The sequence below is a fragment of the Sitodiplosis mosellana genome, unplaced genomic scaffold (assembly GCF_009176505.1).
Source record: "Sitodiplosis mosellana isolate CC-2019 unplaced genomic scaffold, AAFC_SMos_1.0 Smas_scaffold_6062, whole genome shotgun sequence".
Classification (NCBI taxonomy): domain Eukaryota; kingdom Metazoa; phylum Arthropoda; class Insecta; order Diptera; family Cecidomyiidae; genus Sitodiplosis; species Sitodiplosis mosellana.
In genome coordinates this window covers 47654-66927 of record NW_022601303.1, presented here as the reverse complement: position 1 = coordinate 66927, position 19274 = coordinate 47654, and the positions used below count along the sequence as shown (strand labels likewise).

Genomic DNA, 19274 nt, shown 5'->3' with positions numbered 1-19274 from the left:
TCGGCTATTACGAGTGCCTTAATTCATGCATTCTCGTTGTTCACTTATTAACGATAAAGTTGTAAAACGAGATTGCCCAGTTCGTGGGTTAAGTGTGCTCTCTTGGTCAGCACACAAAATTATTTGGACGACAATGTCAATTTTTTCTCTCGAACAAATCAACTTCTCGTTGCCGTGCAATATTGTACCATGTAATGTGCTTTACTGTGCAACCGTTTAACACGTATTATTATCATTTCGTCGGTGGGCTGACAACCACTTGAATGTGATTGTGTGTATTGGGTCTGGTTAGTTTCTGGCAAAACGACTAATGTCTTCTTCGAATGTGCAACGCGCGGACATATTTCATTTATTCACGTTTTTATTGTTTGTTTCACCATTGACATAGCCAATTAGCACTTGATGATATCGAGTGAATGATACTTTTGTAGTTGCTCACGGAAGGACACTCATTGCTTGTTTTGTACTCCGGCTTTGAACAGAAGCAGAAAAAAACAACTTGGAGCTGAAAAAAAAAGCGTGAAGCAAAAAAAAAAACTGGGGACTAAATAAAAACTTGAAGCCAATACTGAAACTCAATCAAAAGCCGAAGAGTACGAAAATTGTAAAAGTAAATCAAGCTGAGGTTTGCCGCTATTTGCTCACTGTAATTGGCTGAACGACCTTTTAGAATGTTTATTTGCATTCGAATTAAGAACAGTTTCGTTTCGTAAGCAAATCTCCCACGAGATACTGATGAATGCTAATTGTTGATTAGGAAATCGTCGCCAATTTTAACACGCTATCACAGAAACAACAAAGGAAGGAGAATTGAAGAAAATATGAATAATAGTAGGAGAAGGTAAAAGAAGCCGCAGCAGAAGCAGAAGAAGAAGAATAAAAAGAAGTTGAAGAGGGAAAAGGAAAAGAAGCTAAGAAGAGAAGAGGAGAGGAAATCGGAAATGAAATAGAAATAGAAAAATAAGTTCGTTTCACCGTAGAAAACTATCGTAGTTGATACAAAACATCATCGTTTGTCGAAAAGGAAGTCCAAAGTTGGCGGCACAAACTTTGCGCTGAAAATGATGTGACGAAGCTGAGAATGAACTGGACAAATATAAACAACCATCGAAATGGATTGCTTCAATGTCGAATGGCGTAATGGACGGTTTTTTTTTTGTCGCGCAGTAAACCGCACAACCAACTCAACAAATATTGTCAATCTTGCGGCACTGTAAACAAAACAACCAACAGCTTGGGTACAAGCTAAATGGTCAAGTGTTGCTACTTGGCTCAAGTGTTGATATGCAACTGCTAAAGTTTGTTGGTATGCAACACACCGAGAGCTGCACACGTCATGCACACACAATGTTCCGTGTGCATTTTTGCACGTCGATCAAATAAGAATATGCAAACAATGGCACACCGACACCGACCCCAACCGCAATTTCATTCATGCTCAAACAGTGCATATGCAAATCGAAAATGCACAATCACGATGGTGGCATAACGCGAGAGAGGGAGAATGAGCGACAAAGAGAGAGAATTGGATCGAAAAAGAGAAAAAAAAGAAAGATAGAGAGAGAGATAGACAGAGATAAAAGAAGTTTATATCGAGTTTATATAGACAAATTGCAATTGGTTTGAAACGAAGATCGCCCGATTCAAGCACTAGTCTAGTGCCACTAGAATTATGATGAGCGAAGAAAGAATGGAATATTAATTTCGATCATCGCAAAAAAAAAACACACATACATAGTCGAATAGAGTCGAGCGTGTGTCATGTTGAGCCGATAAAATTATACATAAAGCATTTTCGACTCCATGTCAACAATCTCTCGATCGTTGCTTGAACTCAACCGTTTGCGAACGCCACTTGGACTATGACTATTCTTTCTTTCGTTACGAGTTGCCCGGCGGAATAAAAAATTGTGTCGATGCCAAAAAGAGTTATAAATTTGCACATTACATTTGAAAAATAGATCTTCAATTGCTTATGATGAAAAGAAAATAGTTTTTGGTAGTCGTCAATTGATCGAAAAATTTAATAAATCGGATAGAAAAAAAAAACAGATTGTCAACATGATCTGTGATCGATTTTTTTCCCAGCAGATCGATTAAGTTTAAAACAGTTTATTTTGGAACATGTTATTTTTAAATCGATTGGAAAAAGCTCGGTTGTTTTCGATACGAGATCGTGTGAGTTGTTGAGAGATTGGAATTGTTCGTCAGCAAAAGCGACGGAGTAAAAAAAGTGCATTCCGTACATGAATTCACGGTAATCTAATTAAACGGTAAGTAGCTTGTGCCATCGATCGCACACCCATTGTTCCACGCTGAATTGCTGCACCGAAATGAAAGACGAAAAAAGAGCAATCGAAACCAAAAAACGAGCAGTGAAAGGCGCACAATCCCAAGAGCACACAAATTAACTGTCTTCGATCGGTTCGCATTTCGATTTAAGGAATGTCTATAGCGAGTTGCTTTTATTTCGCTTATTTTTAGGCACATTTTTTTTCTTCAATTTTCGTGTATACATTTGTGATTTCGGCGGATTCATCGTCGACATTGAGACCAAAACTGACTGACCACAACACAAAACTGGTTTGACTTTTACGCGACCGATTTGATTTGATTTTTATTCAATCAATGTGGTTAAAATAAATTATCATGGATTTTGAACGCGCACGCTCGCATCAGTGAGTTACGACGCATCTGACGATTTTGATTCGCATAACTTCAAGATCATGACGAATTATCATACGATTCTTTTTTTTTGACGCATGATAATTACTTTTGCGTACTGAGATAAGCCACGGCACGTTAAATTTGTTGCCATAAATTTGACGTTCATTGGAAATGACGTATGGGAAATTATGATGGGTTTTTTCTTGTAAAAAATAACGTTTTTGACCAGAATCAACGAATCGAACAATTTGCCCAAGAATTCAACAGATTAGTTTACATTTTTTTTTATCACCAAGCAAAACCACACGGTTTCGTAACAAATTTAGTCTAGAAGCACGATCACACGAAATGAACGACGTTTCTCGAATGTCATCAATAATCTTTAATCATCCGAACCTATTTAACATATTTACAGAAGAACGAGATTAAGGACATAATCAGTGTTCATGAATCAAAGTGCCCAGCCGACAAAGAAGAAAACAATTTAAAATTTCGTTTCGAGCATTGTGGCTTTTAATTCGAAGGAGGCCTTTTTAATGCTATGTTTTAATGTCAATTGTCTTTATTTGAATCTACCATGTTCCGTGCTCAGGGGGCTTAAAAGAACAAGACATGACTTTAGATATTAACACCTAAAAATTTGGAAGAAAAGGTCAGAAAATGCCAGAAAAAATGACTTAATTTCGTTAAATCAACGAAAAAAAAATCAAGAAAAAGAAAAGAACGAAACAATGAAGCAAAGAAAAAAGGAAAAAAAACCAAGCGAATTTCTTAAGATACAAAAAGTTGTTGAAAGTCATTGCACTTTGAATCAGCATAAAAAAAATGAAAAAAGGTAAGTAAAAATGTTTCAGAAGAGACTAAAAATCAACGACAGCAAAACATGCAGTATGATGAACTTATGATAACAGCATCGTGAACAAACTCTTTCGCTTGAGAATACGAAGATTCCCGGTTGTGAAAAAAGATCGACTTCAAGTTGGCCGAACTTTTTGACTGGATTATTGTACGTAGTGCGATTGGAATTCCAATCGATTCCAATTTACTTTGAACAAATACAATGAAGTTGGCCTATTTAGTCAGGGCGGCACTGCTTTCGAACAACTTCTAGATCCGTCACCGATCAAGATGTTCCGAAATAGTTGACAGTTGCAATCACTAGTCATTCATAAATTGTATTGAGTCGAGTTATTCGAAAAATTTTCACAATGGTTCTTATCGCGAACTTCGCATTGACTCGCAGAGAGATAAATGCGTCTAGAAAAAATCGAAACAAAATAAAAGAGAAAATATTTTTTTAAATGCAGGAAAATTCCGAAAAAAATCACTAAAATGGCAAAAGATATCAATTCAAAGATTCTTAAGAGGATATGATAAAACAAAATATCTGAAAACTCCAAAAACAGACGTGCCAAAAATACGAAAAAAATGGGACCTAAAATATGTGTGTGTACTTGCAACGAATACAGGATCGTTCTTGCTTATACGTATAAAAAAAATCGAAACTGATTTATAATCAAGCGGCGAAATCGTCGAATTTAAAAGCGCAAAAGCGTTGATTTTTTTTCCAATCATTTGGCCGTTTTTTTTAAGTTTATTTTTGTGAAACGCCGTTTAATATTTATAAGATAAACGATGATCAGCGAGTAATAAAAGATCGTTCATAATCATTTGTTTGTGCATCGGTCGTTGTTTTCTCTTCTGTATGAAAACAGTAAATAAAAACAGTGGAATAAGTCAACAAACTATTCGATCTCGATGACGCCCGGTGTTTTGTGGCTGCGGTTTCCGTTTCTCTGTTCTTTTAATTTCTATTTCATCGTTCGCAGATAATGGCTTGTTGCGGATGGCTGCGAATGTCGCCTGAATACCGGTTTAAGTACTTGGCGCACTTTTGCTGCATATTCACGAATTGACTCGGAGCTACAATCAGTTTCAAGGTTGAATGTTCACTTTTCAATCCACTCACTTTTGCATTTGTCTCGTGAGAGAGAGAGAGACACTTTCAACATTCAGGAATCGTATACAAGTTTTGCGGCTGAAGAGTTATAGTTATTTTTGGTGAGCTGGTTGTGTATTGCTTACGAAAGAAGCACGATTGTCGTTTGCCAAGTGAGAGACGGTGAGGCGGTGGCACAGTGAGAAACGGTGAACAAGAGACGGTCAAATAATAAGAACCGATTGTTCAGTTCGACTGAGATCGATTGATTCTAATAATGATGCGGGCATTTGGCTCGACGACGTAATTTTTCATCATTTGTACCATTTGTACAAGTGACCGCACACCGGCAAAACGGTCAAGTTCAAGTCATACCACCTTATAAAATACTCGTTAGATCGTTTTACAGTCATTGAACAGGTAAACAAAATACACACAGCATCATCATTTGTGTATTTTCAATTGTTTGTTATTGTTTTTCATTCGAATTATTTCATTCGATCTGTGTACGATGGCTTTTAGCACTGTGTCACGCTTTTTCTCTCTCTAAATCGCCCATGATCGCTGTGTTGCTCTCAGTTTCTTGATCGCTGCCTCTTACTCTCTATCTCTTTGTCTCTTTTCCTCTCTTTCTGTCTATCGTTCTCTCTTACTCTCTAGCTCTGTCTGTATGTGTTTGTCTTGCTTTTGGTATCTATCTCTCGATCCTTCTTTTTCCATTCCATTTCTATTTTATTCTTTTCCATCCTGCTCCCCATTCTCCTTTTGAAATTGTTTCAAATTTGTGTGCACATCACCTCTTCTTTGCACGGCACTTTGCGGTGTCTTTAACATCCAAATCACAACCAAGACATCACACCCTTTGACATCCCAATCATTTCGCGAAGTTTCACTCATCGAACGATATCGAAGATTCCACCGAATTTCATTGAAATTATTCGGTCGTTTGATTATTCGTTCAACTTACGACTTTTCCTCACAAAATGATTCTTTTCATTGACCCAGTGACAAAGTGCGTTCCGTACAGCACATGCACGGCATACACACACACACGCGTTTTCATTCATTTCAAACGAAAAGCCATTTAGCATTTATTACCTTGGTTTTTCTGCTGAATCTAAATACACGACTAATCTATTGAATCGACGCTAACGATCCTACACTGGTGCACGTGAAACATTGTTAATCGGAAACAAACAAACAATTCACTTGCATTTGCCGAACAATACAATTTCTGTAAAGAAACATTATTCACAGCGGAGAAAAAATTAACAAAAACGCGACACAGTCAAGCACTCGAGAATCGAATCAGCAACAAACATACACATCATTTGATATGGTCGCTCATGTAAGGTCGGTTTCCACTGTTCAAATTGAGGCAAACACTTTTTGCTTCTCTGTTAGGCAAATTCGAATCGTATCGAGCGTAAAATGTACAACGTCATGATGTGCGTTGAAGCCTTCATCCAAATTAGCCGTTCAATTCGGCATTGATTGATTGGAATAACAATGCCAGATTAAGACGAAAATTTTTCGATTTGGACTTGAGAAAGTGCGAAGGCTTATAAGCCTCTGTCATAAGCCATATATGAAATGAAGAAACAGAAGAAAAAAATAGTGAAGAACAAAAACACTGTCAAAAATCTTGATGTCTTCGAAAATCGCTGCACAAAAACAGACGATTGAAAGGACTGGATAAAGTGTTGACAAAAAACACATTTAGCATCAGGACGAACTTTGGACATTCTTCTTCTCGTTCTTCTCATTTTTTATTCTTCTCCTTCTCCTTCTCCTTTTCTTTTTCTTTTTCTTCTTCTTCCTTAACTGCTTTTGACCCCTTTGTTCTGGTTCTACTCCTGCTTCTGCTTCTTCTTGACGATAATTTTTCATGCGTTACGATGTTTTAACGCATTCGCAGTACAAAATTCATATTCCCTGCCAAGTCAAATTTGAGGCTGATCCCAGCCGAATTCAGCAAAATTGTCTTGGCACCCAGAAGAGAATTTGAACTTTGTATTGCAGAAGCGTTATAACAACGCAACGCATGAAAAATATTGTTAAATTTATTTGATATTTTTAATTTATTTGAATAAATCTATGTGAAGACATTCTTCTCTCTTCTTCATCTGCTCCTTTCTTTTCACTTTTTCTCTCTTTTCTTCATTTTGCGGTATTTCTCTCTCATTTTCCTGATTTTTCATCTCTTGCTTCTAATTTTTACCTCTCTTCAAGCATTTTTAATCGTTTTTTCCCCCCATTTTCTGCCCCATTCTCTCACTTTTCCGTCTCATCTCCTCAAATGTTAAATGATGCAAATCACTTTGATTCTATTTTTATTCGCCACTTGAACCAAGGCCTGCCATTGACAAATTGATCATGAAACAAAAGAACTATAAATATCAACGACAGATCAGCGCACTTAAACACACTTAGTTGCACTTTTGTCTCATATACAAATCGTGGTTGGTGCGAGTGAAAAAGATTCATTGAAATGGAAGCGACGAAAAAGCAAAAGTAATCGAAAATATGAATGACGATAGCTAATCATACTAATGATCATGTTTAATGGAAATAAAATAAAACAAAATGATGAAGCAGAATTCGTTTGTGCACAAAATCAATTGTGTAGTGTGTACAGTGTACACAGCACAAAAAGTTATTTGCAAATAGCAAAAAAGCGGTCAATTAAGAATTCTCGAAAAAAAAATTCGACTCGCGGGCAATTGATATCATTATAATGGGCAGAATACACACACGTATGCCTCTCTCTCTCTCTCTCTCTCTCTCTCTCTTTGGCTCGCTCGCATACATTCTCAATTCAACGATAATTACCGCGATTATGGCCCGAACATCCCATTTACTAGTACAAACAAATTAAACGAAATAACCATTTTCAATCTCAGTTGGATGCCATTTGCATTACGTTTGGCCGTTGTTTTAGCTTCGGATATCTTTGTACAAATTTTGATAGAGCAGGCGAGCGATCGAAAGAAAGAGAGAGAAACGGGGAGCGAATCAGCGCGAAAGAGCGATCGAGAGAAAAAGCTAGAGAGATAGAGAGGGAGAACGAGAGAGAGAACAAAGTCTTTTGTATAACACATTCGATCAAAAAAATCGTAAACGTTTTTAGCCCATTGAATGCTAATGTTAGTTACAGAGCTAAAATTAGCTAGACTGTCTCAGTTAGACAACGGCTATGGTTTTCACGTCGATCTTCAGTATTTCTGTAAGCAACAATGTTATTCATTTCATGTCAAAACAATATTTCTTTGACGAAAATTGCTTTTTTGCTTGTTGTATGTGTTCGTATCGATTTTTTGTATGACCATGATCCGATTACAAAGTAAATTCATACCATTTTCTGCACAAACACACCACAACTACGCCGTCCCAAATCAGCACTCAGCCATTTCTCATCGCAGTTTTTGAGCTTGACTTGACACTTGACATCAAACCACCAAAACGCGAGTGAAAAATACACCGTTTGACGTTGGTTAACGAAATCGAGCAAAAGAATATGATGGACAAAACAAGGGAGACAGAGTAAGAGAAACGGAGCAATAGAGGTAGAATAAGAGAGTCGGATCAAGAGGATGAGGGAGCAAGACACTGATTGAACGAGAAATTCAAGACAGGCTGACAGAGACAAAGACAGAGAGATGCGGTGAGAGATAGAAAGAGAGAGGGAGGGAGAGAAAGACGGTGATCGAATAAGATAGCCTGATAGCGAAAGACAGCGACTGAACAAGATCGAGACATAGCGAAGGAAAATTGAAAGATAGCAATTGTACGATCGATAAAATAAAAAAAACAACGCATTTTCCATGTAAGAAAACCGAAACAGTTTAATGCACGTTAATTAGCTGCAGATGTATCCATTGTTTATTTTCTTTCGTCTTTTTTTTCTCAGTTCAGCACCAGAAAAGCATTTAAAAAAAAGTCGACTCTGAGCCTATGAAGATAGGGTACCCAGTAATAAAGTCTGGCAAAAAGATAAATAGTGTGTGTTTTGCCGGAAATTGCTGCTGTTGATGCTACGACGGCGTCGATCTCTCGTACAGCAAGTAATTTGAGACACTGTGACCTTTTCTAATGAATTGTTCGTTGCCATTGATACATAGTAATCATTTTTGAAAAATAGGAGGAAATAAAAAACCAACGAAACAAACGCAAAACATTAGTGCGAAAACCATTTTGTTTCATATCCATTGACGCTGTTTGTACGACTCATTAAATGGCATTACATCACATTTTGCGTCATAAAACACATATATAACATAGACAACGATTTTTAATTTCTATAACCCAAAAGATTTATCATTTTCAACCGAAAACACACACACACACACATTTTGATGATAATTTACACCAACGGCAAACACTGCGAACAATAGCAATTCAACGAAATTGTCATACCACATAACCACTGTTTCATTCAATTTTTGTTTTTTTTTTCTTTCTGTTTGAATGAAGTTTTTGTGTGGCCTGTCGAAAATATGCAAAAAAAAACAGTTGAAAAATGTGGCATTCCGTGTGAGTAACAACACACAATTCAATAGCCAATTGAAATCACCAGAGAAAACATCACACGTTCAAAGTACATCGTTCACTTGTTACACTCACATTTACTCGGCTAATGAAAACATATTTTTTTATTTATTTTAGACAAAACAAAACGGAGAAAAAACAGCGAAAAAAACGTGAATGGAGAATTTTAACTACTTTCAACGGGCGATGGATTTTATTTATTTGGCAATATTACTAGCGCAGATAATAGAGAAATCATCGACATTAACTAAACGAATGTACAAACGGATGGTAAACAAACGCAAATGGAAGCCGAAAATGATTTTTTCAGCAGTTTTCATTCATTTTGCCAGATATAATTTTACGAAACACTTTCGGAATATTTAAGAGAATCTCTTGCGAATCCCTGCAACAATGACAAAAAAAAAACTAATTAATTTCAAAAAACATCGAAAATCAATGAAGACTTGAAAAGCATTGAAGCATTTTGTCGGGATTACGGAATTGATATCAATCCGAACAAGTCGTATGCTTTGATCATTTCCTCAAAAAATAATCTTCATAAAATAAAATATGACCAAATACCAAGCATAATGATAAATGACCAATTAATTGAGTACGTTGATAATGTTCGTGATCTCGGTTACCAATTAAATCGTACATTAACTAGCGAAGATCATATCAAGGTTGTGCAGAAAAAAGTATATGGGGCAATTAATACAATTAATCCTTTAAAATCAATAATTCCACAAAATATTAAATTGCAACTTTATAAATCTCTAATCTTGCCAATATTTGATTAGATGGACATAGTCTACCACAACTACGGAATACATGGGACAAATGGTGAGAGTGAAAAATTGGAATTGCTTCAAAACATTTGTATAAGATATATATCAAATGTCTGCAGAAGAGATCACATTACCCCTCACAGAGAATCATTAAAACTTTTAAAACTTTTTGATCGACGCACGTTTCACACCGCTTGTATGATACATAAAATAATAAACGGTGAAGCTCCTCGTTACCTTTGTGATTTAATTACAATTAACTCTAATAACACTAGATCTCAAAATAAGCTAATAGTACAAAAACCAAAGAATAATTGCCAGAAAACTTCTTTTTATATTGGTACTCCTGATTTGTGGAATGAAATTCCAGATGAAATACGAGTGATTATATAGATTTTAAAGAACTTTATAGTTCAAATTTATTTAATAAATAAAAATAAAGCAATAATTCACTGAAACACTAGAATTAAGAAAAATGTATAACCCAATTGGCCCTATGGGCAGCATGTGTAATGATTGTAAAATCTTATACCGAATCAAATAAACAATAAATAAATAAATGCCTATGACATTGAAAATCCAATGCTGTGTATCAAGTCATTTCATGGAATTTTCATTGGAAAATGCATTTTTAACAGCTTGACATGAAATTCAGCATGTTTCTGCAGAAATTACTACCAATAAAATCCAAAATGAAAACGGCTGCACATATTTATACCGTCTTCCACTTGCTGCTGCCAAGCAACTTATTGAACAGACGAATAATTCGAATCGGTTCGATTTTGAAACTAAACGTTTTCTTCACCTTGTTCAAATTAATTCTTTGGAAAGTTGCATCAGGATTATCTTTGTGAAATTTTGCAAATTTCACCCGTCGTGAGTGCAGTTCAGTTGAAAAAAGACGCACATCAAAAGAAAAAAAATTGAAGCGATGCAAATCAGAACAGAGTCTGAATCAGAGATTCTTCCGAATTTATGTGAAAAGAGGCTTGTAGAGTAGAGTGACAAGCCTCTTTTCATATAAATTCGAAAGTATCTCGGTTTTTGACCTAAACTAGACTCATTTTCCTTAGATGTTTATGTCAATCAACCTTTTCAAATTAAATTACAGAAAGAGTGTAGGCTTCAGTAGTCGCCTTTTGCTGTATTTCATCACACCATATGCTGTACTTGCATCAGGTTTCATTGACACAGTTTTAAAAATCATTTTGACTAAATATATTTCACTTATATGACAACTCCTCCAGAAAATGTTTGAATTGTGTGAGAAAGGTTGATTTACCTTCAAAAAATGTCCATTTTGAACACAGCCGATTGGTGTAATGTCACTTTCCAAAAAAAAAAAAAACGAACAAAAATCAGTGAGATTTGCATGAAATGTAATTAAGTACAAATTCTTCATGTTCTTCATTTGTTGGTGAGAAGAGCACAAGGAAATTGAAAAATGATCATGAAATACCCATCTCATTGAGCAAAAATTCAACCAAAATGATCAATGGTCATTGAACATTCATTCAACAATCTGATCTCCAGTCATCCAAATTGAATAAAACAAAAAGAGTCACTGACTCATGTATATTGTATTTAGCTAAGGTGTGAAATCATAATCATAATCATAATCTAAATGCACATAAAAATGTAAAAGTGTGTATTTGGTTGGAATTTTTGGTAAAAAAAAATCGTTTCTTATATGAAAATTGAACATTGGCTAGTTAGCCTAAGCCGAATGAATGGCTAGGCATTTGTTCAAATGTGTAAATTCTCTCGAAGTTCTGTTCGCTTGTAGAAGGCTCTGCCATAGTCAGCTGGACTAGGACGGTAGCCAAAGATACCGAAGCATCCACGTCGATACACGAACAACGCAGCCATCGTCACTGGAATACCAACCATCAATCCTAAAACGGGAAATAGACACAGAATGATCAGTTACTTGAATTGGGTGTTAAAATGAATTGGATTTTAGACAAATTTCAGCAATTCGACAAGAAATCTCAATAAAAAAATGCAAAAAAGAAAGAAAAACGGGAAAAATCGAAAAAAATACAAGAAATCGATTGAAAAATCGGCCAAATGTGACACCTTGAATTCATAAAATCAATTTAAATGAAAAAAATACATCGAAATACCAAATATGAAGAAATAGCAGAAAAATGATCCAAAATGGAAGAGAATCGGAAAAATCACGACAAAATTGTTCTTGAAACAATGGAATTTCAACGTTTCTCTCCATTCCAAGGATTGATTCAATGTGATTCTTCCTGATCAAATGTAGAAAAATCATTGAAGAATGGTTGGATGACTCACCAATGAAAACGCCAACAAGTATTGGTCCATCCCGTTCTGGATGACGTCCATAATAGTCTTCGCATCTCATTCCGACGTGTTTAAGACTCATGTCTGTGAATGATCGACCCTTCATTTCAACTGGATGATCGCATCTAATAAAATCACAATCGAATTTATTTAAATTAAATTTTCAGTTAAAATCCGGATTATGTTTATCTCAGTTATGAACGGAATGCTAGCTCGCATCAAACTTCGATGGAAAGTTCCAATCATCAAATCATAGTTCAATGGAAAGTTTATGAAATACATGCATGAATAAATCCCATTTTAAACATGCTCAACTTACTTCACATCTTCAGACATCGATGGGTTTTTTGATTTATTTTTAATTATTGGCACTAATTTGTCGACCATCCATTGATTTTCGCATGCACATTTCCATGGATTATAACGAATGTCAATCTCTTCAATATCGTCCCATCGTTCCAGCAATTTTTCACTGATTGTCGACAAATTGTTGTTATACAAAATTAGCTGTAATATCAAATAAATCCGTTAGTGTGTCATATCAAAAAGCAAGAAGAAACATAGAATAATTTCAATTCATTAGAATAGAAATCCATTTCAACTACAAAATTATAGTAATCATTGAATGAAAAGGTTATCAATACGTTGAATCACCATGATTCACATGAATAATAATATGAAGAATTTATTTCGCCATTTCATGTCACACTTCACTCCTTCTCGAATGGAATGGTTGACGCTTATCGATATCTTTCTCGAACAGATAAAGGCGGCATTTTTCTGATCACAAAATGATCGATTGCGAATGGTTTTAATTTAGCCAATAGAGTGATTTGGCTGCTTATTCGTAAGAATCTTTTACTCACACTTTGAAGTGGTGGCCATTCAACGTGCGGTTGTAATTCAACATCTGGATTGGCAAAGGCATGTGGATGAATTGAACTGAAATGCATGTTACTGCGAATGGAGAGATGACGTAATGCTGGCAAATTTTCGAAGGCACCTTCTTCGATCGACACCAATCGGCTCATAAATGATAGGCTCAGCGTTTCCAATTTCGGCAGACGAGGGAATCGACTGTAACTGTTTTTACGGTGTAAAAATGGACAAACGGAAAGATGATTAATTGAATTGAAGAAATATTTTTGATTTGTTCAATTTAAGGGCCTTTTGGCCTTATTAATTCGTTTTTGGGGCCATGATGACGGTGTAAATGATCGACCATTTTTTGAAAACCAAATAAAAACTAAAAAAAAAATCGACGCAATTTCCAAAGTTATCAAAGAACGCCCAAGACTTTTGCAAAATATTGCCGGTGTCCCTCTCGCACTAACATGCTGTCATTGCACGTACTCGTTGACAGACTAGCTGTTATTACTATTAGACTGTCATTGGTGCGAGCGAATACGTTACATGTCACCGCCAAAATCTTTTCTTTTCAAAAAGTGCAAAAATACGTTAACTTACTTGCCACCAATGTGTACAATGGGAACATCGTCCATAACAAGTTCCACCAAATTTCGGGCTAATCGAATATCATCTGGTATTTCGGTAAATAAATTGCCGGTCAAATTGAGTACTTTCAATTCGCGTGGTCCATGTAGTGTTGTTTCTGGAATTTTCCTCAATTCCATGAAGCTCAAATCCAATACCTTAAGGTGGGGAATACTTGAAATGGCACCAGCACTGTTCGCATCCATGATGGCGAATTGATTATGGCACAAGAGCAGCGTTTCCAAATTGGGCAAATGATCAAACAAATCGGGATCAAGAGTGTGCAAATCGTTACCAGCAAGACTCAACCACTTGAGATTGATGAGCGGTTCTAATTCCTGTTGATTGTAATGACCTTCAAATACGTCTCTTTGCATTGCAGCATGCGTCAGTTTATTGTCGGACAAATCGAGTTTTTCCAATAATGTCAAATTGTAAAATGCTCGCTTTTCAATTTTCCGAATTTTATTTCGACGTAGACTCAATGTATGAATCTCCAGAGTTGGGAATTGCGTCACAATTTCAATACCATTGTTATCGAAACTGGAAGGAAAAATGATTCATTGGTGACAAATCGCTTGATAAAAAAAAAAAAAAACAGATAGAGTAGTTGTACATACTCGACATTAGCTAGTGCAGCCGATTTGTTGGCCGAAATAACCGTGTCCCAGTCTTTGACATTGAATAATTTGTACAAATTTTCATTGGCACAATTCAGAAATTTCTCCTTTACATTGCAATCACAAATTTGACAAATGTCTTGTTTAACCACCTGAAAAAAAGGCCGAACAAACACATCGAATGAAATTGAAACCTTATTGATACGGAATCCAAAGAAACACATTCATAAAATGTTTTCGCTTCGAATAAAATTCGTTTTTGGTAAAAGTCTTTGATTTTCTCGATGAAATGATGATAAAGTCGGTTTTCTCAATGAAAATCACCCATTGATCACTCATCCAACTCACCGTTTGATTATCATCCACACCCTGTACGTATTTGCCCGTTGCAAATAGCACTAAAATACCCCAAAGTAACTTCATTGTATCGGATTCAAAAATCTATGAACTCAATTGCAAAATCATTTATACGCAAATTCCGTGGCCGTGTGCGCTCGCTACCGACACCGTTCTGCGGAAAGAAATAAAGTAAAATAACGGCATATCAGTGTGATTGATGGCAAAAATCAATTAAGGCGAACAAAAAATCCTATCAGCACCTCAGTGCTTCGATAACATTGAAACGATCGTTTATCGCGCTTTGTTTTTCCAAAATGGATGACAGCAACGATGTGCGCTGATAAAAAAAAAAACGAAGAAATACTACGCCCTGAGATAATTTATTGAATCTCCACGAAAAAAATTTCATTGTTCACCGTGCAATTCCGTTTTCATCAACATTTCAACGCTGAGAATTGAACGATCTGTGTTTTTTTCCACTGAAGTTTCTTTCTTCTCCATTGCGTGCAACAGCACAAATGCGGGCGACATTAATTGAAACGTTTGTCCTAACAAAATATTTACAATTGAACAAAATTGCTTTTTTTGTTTGCTGCTGGTGCTGTTGTTGTTTTGCACAGAGAGTTGCTCGTTTATTGCTTGCACAAAGCAGCTGATCTGATCGTATGACTCTTTTCTCACTCTCTTTTGCTCTATGCATTCCATTTGAACTGTCAGTGAAATTGGTGTCAACAAAGAGAAGAAAAAAAAAACAACGCTTAAATCGTGTACCCAACACACAACCTCATTTCAAATTTATTTTTTTTTGGTATGAATTTGCGAAACTTTCCATTTTGCATGTCAACCAATTTGGTGGTTCTCGCACAGTTGCGCGCAAACGGCCGTAGTTTCTTTTGAAATTCATAATTCCAACAGAGTTGCGCTTTGCAAATATTTTTTCGGCTTTTTCGCCTGAGTTTCGGGTTGATTTCATTTTTTTCGCCGAATTCCATGTTCCAAACTGCAGTTCAATTGTATTTTCTCGATGAATTTCAGTCAAAATTCCATTTTCTCATTGAATTCCTATTCAATTCAATTTTCTCGCCGAATATTTTAATAACATTCTTAATTTTTTTTTCGCAAACATTGTTTTACCTGTAATATTGTCTGGCCGAAATTGCTTCCAATTACACGATTAGAACGCCCTATTTGTTGTCAGTGAGACCTTTCTTCGAACCCAAAAAAAAACAAGTACACTCAGCGTGAATATGGCACAGATGTGAATTCAAAGCACGCACGAAATTTTAATTACGACAATTGCGATGTAACACATAGAAAAATCGAAAATGAAGTGTTTTTGTTTAGTGTATTCTCAAAAAGACAGGTAAAACGACGATCACTTCACGTAAACACTCATTCAAGCACTAAACTGTTTACACTCACTCACACAAACACAGTGAGGAAGATTCAACGTCGTCGTCATCGCCGTTGTTGCAGTCATATCGCTATTTCTCTACTTCAATTACTATTATTAATTCAACTTACAGTACGTATTTTTTCATGTTTGTTATCAGCTCACAATGAGATCGAGATAAATACTCTCGCCTGTATTCGGTATAAATGGAATGAAGTAAAAAAAAAACCAACGTATTGATAAAAATAATACAAACGCATCGATAAGATAAATCGCACAAATACATGTCGAAATATACGACGAGAATTTGGGTAGTACCGTACTTTTGGTCGTCGTGTCTTTACTTTGCTGTAGACAATTTCGAAAGGTGTTCAAGCATCCGATAAAAGATATAATCTATTGATCTCAGACGAGCAAAAGCATGATAAGAATGCAAAGAAACACGTTCAGAAAATGTTTTCGCTTCGAATAAAATTCGTTTTTGGTAAAAGTCTTTGATTTTCTCGATGAAATGATGAAAAAGTCGGTTTTCTCAATAAAAATCACCCATCGATCACAAAGTTTTTCGCCTGTAATCGATGTTGAGTTTTATTTCTTTCAATTGAGAATAAAACTAACGAAAGAATCAGCCCATGTTGAAGACGTATCAAAAGTTTTGATACTTTGGTCGTTCTTTTTTGCTCATTCTCGCTCTTTCTAAAGTTTTCTCTCTTTTTTCTCTCTCCCTCTCCATCTCTCTTCGACATTCCCAGTTACATGCGATACTGAAATGCGCAGTAAATGCCATTTTTCAAGTCGATTTTTATCAACAAAAGAAATGGACTTAATTGATTTGTCGCCGCGATAACGATTAGTCAACAAAGTTTTGCAAACTCTTTGAATTATGGATTGGTACGACGGTTGAGAAGTTATTTTTAATACTTCAATGTTACACCCCTGAACGTTTGTTGTTGGTTTTTTTTTTGTTTGCTTCGATAGAGACAAATGCCACAAAACTCAATTACGTTGTTCATACATTTCTTTTCACAATTGATCTCTAATGTTTGGCATTTCGACCATAGATCTCAACGTCGACGTCAGTTTTTTTTCTTCGTTTTTTTCTCTTCGGCTTTTTGTTTGGCATCTTCGTTTGTTGTTTCGGGGAAATGTTTCATTGCTCATGTAAGCTTTAAAATGCCTTGCAAAATGTATCTTGTTCCGCCGAGCAGCGGTCGAGTGAGTAGAAAAAAAGTGTGTTGCTGTGTGCGTGCGTGAAGATTTTCATATGAAATTCAATTGTCGGCTCTGCTTTTCTGTGGGAATCCGAAAATGTATCATTTAATTTGTCGTTCGATTCGGTTCGAAAGAGATGACAGCACCGCGAATGCAGTAACGCTGGTTCGCGCGCGCACGCACCCATGCGCTCACACTAACAGAATTCCGAAATGAGACGGAAAACAACACACAAGTGAAAAATCCAAACGCAACACATAACCTTTTTTTTCTTCGGTCTTTAGTATGTAAATAAACAGTAAAAACAACGAGAGAGGGAGAGAGATAGATAGAGAGAGAGAGAGAGAGAGAGAGAGAGAGAGATAGAGAGAGGGAAAAACAACAACAGAATAAAACAAAAAAAATTACGACGATATGTTGATTCACTGAAACACCAGCAGATGTTCTATTAAATTTTTTTATTAATGTGTTTGGCGTTTCGGTGTGTGTTTCTTTCTCTCTCTCTCTCCTCTCACGAGCATTGTGCTGTTTGGTTTCGCCTTGAATCTTTTTTTTTTCCAAACAGAGAGCATCTTCAACTACTGTCATGTTTCCTTGCGCCGACCACAATACTAGTTCATTTTTCTCGTTCACGCTTTTCTCTTGCTCACTCAAACTGCGTTTTTCTCATGTTCGTTCTCATTCACTCGCTTGCTCTCTGATCTCCAAACAGTTTTTTTTCCCGAGCTGTTGTTGTTGTTATTCGTTTTCGCTTTTTGTATATTTAAAAAGTTTTGTATCGTTTTTTTTTTCTCTCTCCTGCTCTGTTGCTGTTGTTGTTATTTCTACGTTTTTATGTGCTCGGTTTTATTGAGCGCGTTGTTTTATATTCCTCCTCATGATGTTAATACGAGCCAGTTATTTTGATGTCTCATGAGTCGATGAGGGCCAACGGTTCTTCGAATGACGATACACAACATTCTCTCTGTGTGACTAATGTGTAATCAAAGATGATAAACAAATCCATGTGAATTTTCCACCGATTTTCATCCCGGCAACAACGCAGCTCGGTTTTTGGTTGGTGTTTTTTTCTTTGTTTACGCATTTGTAAACACAAAACATCGAGAAAATCACTAGGGGCTTCTAACTCCAGACGAATGTTTCATACAAATACGTATAACCGCGTATAATTGCCGTATATTTTGTGCATATTTCATAGACAACCCCGTATATTTTAACTATTTTGCATATAAATTTGTATTGGCGAATAGAGATAAAAGCCCCTTGGAAAATCATGCAATCAACTATTTTCCATAGACTCTGTCATTGTTCCACAACGCTGAACTCGGTCCGAACGGTGGCAAAGATACATTGCCAAAGAATTTTGCATTCAGTTTTAAACCAATGCATACCATGTCATCTTTTTGTGTCACTCTTTGCACTGGATAGTATGCATTGGTGCATCGGTGTGCATTTCATGCTGCTCTTTGCATAAAACGAATGAAATTAAAATGATTTTTGTCATTTCTCAAACGATGACAAAAATAAAGCGAAACGAGTGGAAAAAAAAAGAATGAAATATAAAATGAAAACCATAATTATGGATGTTTCCTCTTTCTGCCTTTTTTAATTGCGTGCAAGCACCATTTTATGGTTTCGAGTTGCAGTGCAAATGACGGTACGCGAACGTGAAAAGAGACGGCGCAAAAAATGTGCCTACATGGAATGAGGTATTTGGAGGGCGCGAGAGGGAAGGAAAAGATGGAAAGAACGAGGTAGAATGGAATAGAGAGATAGAAAGAGAGACAGAGACAGACAGAGCGAGGTAGAAAGAGGTAGAGAGCGAAAATTTTACTTAAAAGAAACAACGGGAACCAATTCGAAATGGAATGTCTCCAGAAAATGGAGGATTCGAAAAAAAACAAAATGAAATTCATTTTTTTTTGCTCACTCAACGAATGATGTTGGTCCAAAGCAATGGGCAAAGTTCATTTTTCCGT

General features: G+C 36.1%; 1 protein-coding gene across 1 annotated transcript; it reads right to left on the bottom strand.

Moving 5' to 3' along the window:
* Positions 1 to 11485: 11485 nt before the first annotated feature.
* LOC129573329 (leucine-rich repeat neuronal protein 2-like) lies at positions 11486 to 16705 on the bottom strand. The gene is made up of 9 exons (XM_055453723.1): positions 16407 to 16705; positions 15825 to 16274; positions 14700 to 14862; positions 14352 to 14503; positions 13705 to 14274; positions 13104 to 13320; positions 12557 to 12744; positions 12229 to 12362; positions 11486 to 11819 (listed from the first exon to the last, which is right to left on the bottom strand). The coding sequence occupies exons 3-9, from the start codon at positions 14772 to 14774 to the stop codon at positions 11671 to 11673; spliced, it is 1485 nt and encodes a 494-aa protein (XP_055309698.1). The 5' UTR covers positions 14775 to 14862; positions 15825 to 16274; positions 16407 to 16705; the 3' UTR covers positions 11486 to 11670.
* Between the last annotated feature and the right edge of the window lie 2569 nt (positions 16706 to 19274).

What these genes read in the sequence shown, in the direction of transcription:
- LOC129573329 (XM_055453723.1), bottom strand. Translation starts at nt 14,774, where the DNA reads ATGAAGTTACTTTGGGGTATTTTAGTGCTATTTGCAACGGGCAAATAC. An exon ending in GCTGCACTAGCTAATGTCGA is followed by an intron (nt 14,275 to 14,351) that starts GTATGTACAACT and finishes TTTTCCTTCCAG; the next exon opens with TTTCGATAACAATGGTATTG. An exon ending in ATTGTACACATTGGTGGCAA is followed by an intron (nt 13,321 to 13,704) that starts GTAAGTTAACGT and finishes CCGTAAAAACAG; the next exon opens with TTACAGTCGATTCCCTCGTC.